General features: G+C 41.2%; 1 protein-coding gene across 2 annotated transcripts; it reads left to right on the forward strand.

Moving 5' to 3' along the window:
- The first annotated feature begins 832 nt into the window (after positions 1-832).
- On the forward strand, positions 833-3,974 carry LOC110485747 (calcium homeostasis modulator protein 1). 2 transcript variants are annotated; one of them, XM_036940403.1, is made up of 3 exons: positions 833-1,696; positions 2,187-2,782; positions 2,988-3,974. In XM_036940403.1, the coding sequence occupies exons 2-3, from the start codon at positions 2,231-2,233 to the stop codon at positions 3,513-3,515; spliced, it is 1,080 nt and encodes a 359-aa protein (XP_036796298.1). In that variant the 5' UTR covers positions 833-1,696; positions 2,187-2,230; the 3' UTR covers positions 3,516-3,974. The 2 variants fall into 2 exon arrangements, with proteins under 2 accessions (XP_036796298.1, XP_021412579.1); XM_021556904.2 differs by lacking the exon at positions 833-1,696 and having other exon boundaries at positions 1,977-2,782.
- The last annotated feature ends 444 nt before the right edge of the window (positions 3,975-4,418 follow it).

Consider the following 4,418-nt stretch of genomic DNA (forward strand, 5'->3'; position numbering starts at 1 on the left):
TGTTCTCTTGATATGTGTGCGAATTGGACCGTTTTTCCTTTCAAAATGTTATGAGTACTTTTGGGTGTCAGGGAAAATGTATGGTGTAAAAAGTACATTATTTGTAGTAAAGTATGTAGTAAAGTAAAAATTGGCAAAAATATAAATAGTACAGTACAGATACCCCAAAAAACTACTTAAGTAGTACTTTCAAGTAATTTTACTTAAGTACTTTACACTACTGGATAGCAGGACAACACCAGATAATAGTAATATATCATTATGTGATGTCATGAGTAGAATACTAGAATATTCCATGTTTTTGATCATACCCTCACATTAACAATGCTGTTCAAACAAAAGCTAACAATGTATGGAAAATGACTTGCTTTTATATGGTCGTGTGGGGTATGAACTGGTATTAGCTAGCTTTGACTGGTTTGTCCGGCTGTGCCTCATTCTCCTAGGTGCAGTTGGATGCCACGTAAAGCCCATTACTATTGTATAGGTAAGACTCAACACAGGAAGGCAGGACAGAGGATGCCTAAACCTTGTGTAATATGGTTTACGAGGTGGCAGGGTAGCCTAGTGGTTAGAGTGGTGGACTAGTGACCGAAAAGGTGCAAGTTCAAATCCCCAAGCTGACAAGGTACAAATCTGTCGTTCTGCCCCTGAACAAGGCTGTTCTGTTCCTAGAAAATAATAATTTGTTCTTAACTGACTTTGTAAAATAAAAGTCACGTGACTAAGGGTATGTATATAAGATGACAGCAGTATGTGTACTGGTATAATTAATTATAAAGTAATGGATTTGGTGTATAAATAATATTGTTAAATACAGAGATACCAGTCACATCACTGTGATTCCCAAGTGGAAACAGTGACTCATTAATCTGTGAACAAATATTTCAGAGAGAATAACCCAGATCATTTGAATGGGCTGAAACTATTTTTGCATCTCAGCTGTGGGAATTTCAGCTGTGTCACTCTGGTTAGAGACAGAAAACCACCTCATCTTGTCCAGACAACTGCAAGTAGACGTATCAAACCTCTTCTTTATATGAATATACGCATATAAAGGTAGACCAAAAAAATGCATTTCACAGACCGACATATAGTAGAATAACAATACAATAAATATTAGTTGCTCTAGTTTGAGGTGGTTCTCACCTCTTCTTGAAAGTCATGAGTCATTACTGTCTAATGTCAGACTAACGTCTGCAAAGCAGTACCCGTAGCCCAATTGTTTTTTAGGGCCTGTAACATGTTTGCTCTTGGGACAATGGAGAGGGGGAGATGGGAAACCTGTTACATCAGTACAACAGAGAAAGGAGTTTAGGTGCCTTCACAGGGAGGGGCCTAGCTGATGGCAGATGACGTGACCTTGCCTTTGCTTTCTACCATTCCACATCCCCATAGACTGTTCTTGAAGGGTTGAGTGAGCATCAGAATCAACAATATTCCAAAAGTACCTGGAGAACTATTTGCCATACATTTTCAGCCTTATCATCATTTGAGCTCATTGAACTTGGAACTTGATTTAATCAAAGACTGCCTACTAGAAAGAGGAGAGTTAGTATACCAAGAGGTTTGGCAACGCTGGAGTGTTTCAAGGGAAGTTGAAGACATATTTGTGATCGTCCATTTGTTGCCTTATCATCATTTGAGATTATTTCACCACCTGCATACTTGAGAGAGGAGAAAAGCCGATTGTGACGTAAGTAGGCCTTTTTTTCAGTTACTTAGATGATTGATTTCTGACGGTCTATTTTGTTAAGTCTCTTTTTCAGACACTCAAACCATTTATGACTTGCTGGAATGAAACTGAACATTGATTTACCAGTTGTTCAATAAATAAGTCATTCTTCAATGATTTGTGAGCTCTTCAGACGCTCAAACCATTGATGTTTCATTATAAAGCAGTGTGAGATTGATTCAATTGTTTAGTCAGTACTACTTGTAAACAACATCTTCATGTACTTCTTTGTCTACATTTTATGAGTTGCAAATTTACACAGACACAGGGCTACACGATTTCTCCAACATCAAATGACTGAGTGCCTTTCACATTTTGGGCCCCGTCACATGTTTTGTTGTTGTTGTTGAATTCTAACATCTGCCTCTGTGTTTTCCCACCGATTTGAATACTTCAGAGGCACCACTATCAAATTGATTTCAAACAACTGGATCCATCTTTTTTTCTACAGATCTCAGTACATTTAAAAAAGGCGCCACCAGCAGACCATTCGAGATGGATAAGTTCCGTATGATGTTCCAGTTCCTCCAATCCAACCAGGAGTCCTTCATGAATGGCATCTGTGGTATCATGGCCCTAGCTAGCGCCCAGCTCTACTCAGCCTTCGAGTTTAGCTGCCCTTGTATCCCGGAGTACAACTACGCCTACGGGATTGGACTGCTGGTTATCCCACCTATATGGTTCTTCCTACTAGGGTTCGTGTTGAATAACAATGTTTCGATGTTAGCTGAGGAATGGAAAAGACCGACGGGGAAGAGGGTGAAGGATCCGACGATCCTTCGTTACATGTTCGTTTCGATCACGCAGCGGTCCTTGATCGCGCCCATGGTGTGGATATCTGTGACTCTTATGGACGGGAAGAGCTTCCTGTGTGCGTTCAGCGTCAACTTGGACATTCGTCAGTTTGGGAATTCGACCCTCATTGAGGGAATGACGGAAGTGGAGATTGTTAAAATGTTAGCGAAGATTCCATGCAAGAATATCTTCGATCAGCCCGAGGTGATATCGAGAGAAGCGGCATCGAGATATATCAAGTGTATATCCCAGGTAAGTTGTCGTTGGTAGTTTCCATATTCACCTAGTTCACATTTAGGTGCAGACAATCTCTTTCAAAATAACTGTTGTGTTCAATCCATTGTACATCAGTTGTCCCAACCTAAGTGTAAACCCGGGCCATTGGTTCAAAGTAAGTTAGTTGTAGTGGTAAAGCAAGGTCTTTGTTTACGTATTATCATCATGTGTTTCCCTGTAGGCGTTTGGCTGGGTATTCCTGCTGCTGATGACCTTAGCAGCCTTCATGATACGAGCCATCCGACCCTGCTTCACCCAAGCTGCCTTCCTCAAGACCAAATACTGGTCTCACTACGTCGACATCGAACGCAAGCTCTTCGACGAGACGTGCAAGGAGCACGCCAAGACCTTCGCCAAGGTCTGCATCCAGCAGTACTTTGAGAGCATCAGCGGCGACATGCGCAGCTTCCACAAGCACCGGTCAAGCAAAGACGATAGCGACGATGATGATGATGACAAGAAGAAGAGCGACGAGGACAAGCTTCTCGGGATCCGCGACCAGGACGATATGAATAAAGTTCTGTGGAATTGGCACACGTGTAAGCCGCCTCTGGCACTGAGGAAGGAACAGCCGGATGGAGAATCCCATGAAGGGCTCATACCAAATGGAGACGTCCATGGAGTCAGCGGAGGGCCAAATGGATATACTAACCATCACGCTCCCGATTTGCCTAAGAGGGAATGGGCGGTATACTACAGCAAAGTTTGAACATTTCAAGAGGAAAAAGCACCATTCACTGTGGCATGGATATTTTTGATTGACTATTTAGACTGATAAGACTGATTGTCCTTTAAGATTTAGACTGTGGTTTAAAGATAGAATTGAAGTCCTTTTTGTGGTGTGATCTTATTTTGATGGAGGGCTTAGTTGGAAATGATTCCTGGCATCCAACATCAAACACTCCCAAATTGGCACTTTTGTTGCTCCTTGGTTTCAGAGTGGTTAACTGTATTTTTTGTTAGAGTACCCAAAGGGGGGAACCTTACTTGAGTTGTTGTACATAATGTGTCAGATATGTCATGAGGATGTACAGTCTGCTTCTTGTTATTACTGCTATGTGTAGACTTTTGAAAATTCTTTATCAATTAAACCAAACATCAAATGGCTCCTTGTAGAATCTCGATGAAATGTTTCCTTTAGCCTAACGCTACTGTGGAAGCCTAAATTCATAACCCCCCCCCCCCCCCCCCCCCCCCCTAAAACGTGTTTGTAATATTTTATTTTGTTTTCCTACCAGGAAATACAGTTGAAGTCAGAAGTTTACATACACCGTAGCCAGATACATTTCAACTCAGTTTCTCACAATTCCTGACATTTAATACCAGTAAAAATTCCCTGTCGTAGGTCAGTTAGGATCACCACTTTACTTTAAGAATGTGAAATGTCAGAATAATAGTAGAGAGAATGATTTATTTCAGATTTTATTTATTTTATCACATTCCTAGTGGGTCAGAAGTTTACATACACTCAAATAGTATTTGGTTGAATTGCCTTGAAATTGTTTAACTTTGGTCAAATGTTTTGGGTAGCCTTCCAGGAGCTTCCCACACTAAGTTGGGTGACTTTTGGCCCATTCCTTCTGACAGAGCTGGTGTAACTGAGTCAGGTTTG

This window comes from Oncorhynchus mykiss, chromosome 13 (assembly GCF_013265735.2).
Source record: "Oncorhynchus mykiss isolate Arlee chromosome 13, USDA_OmykA_1.1, whole genome shotgun sequence".
Lineage (NCBI taxonomy): Eukaryota > Metazoa > Chordata > Actinopteri > Salmoniformes > Salmonidae > Oncorhynchus > Oncorhynchus mykiss.

Excerpts from the sequence above, each read along its gene's own strand:
- LOC110485747 (XM_036940403.1), top strand. The coding sequence starts at position 2,231 with ATGGATAAGTTCCGTATGATGTTCCAGTTCCTCCAATCCAACCAGGAG. Across the intron at positions 2,783-2,987 it reads ATATCAAGTGTATATCCCAG|GCGTTTGGCTGGGTATTCCT; the intron begins GTAAGTTGTCGT and ends GTTTCCCTGTAG.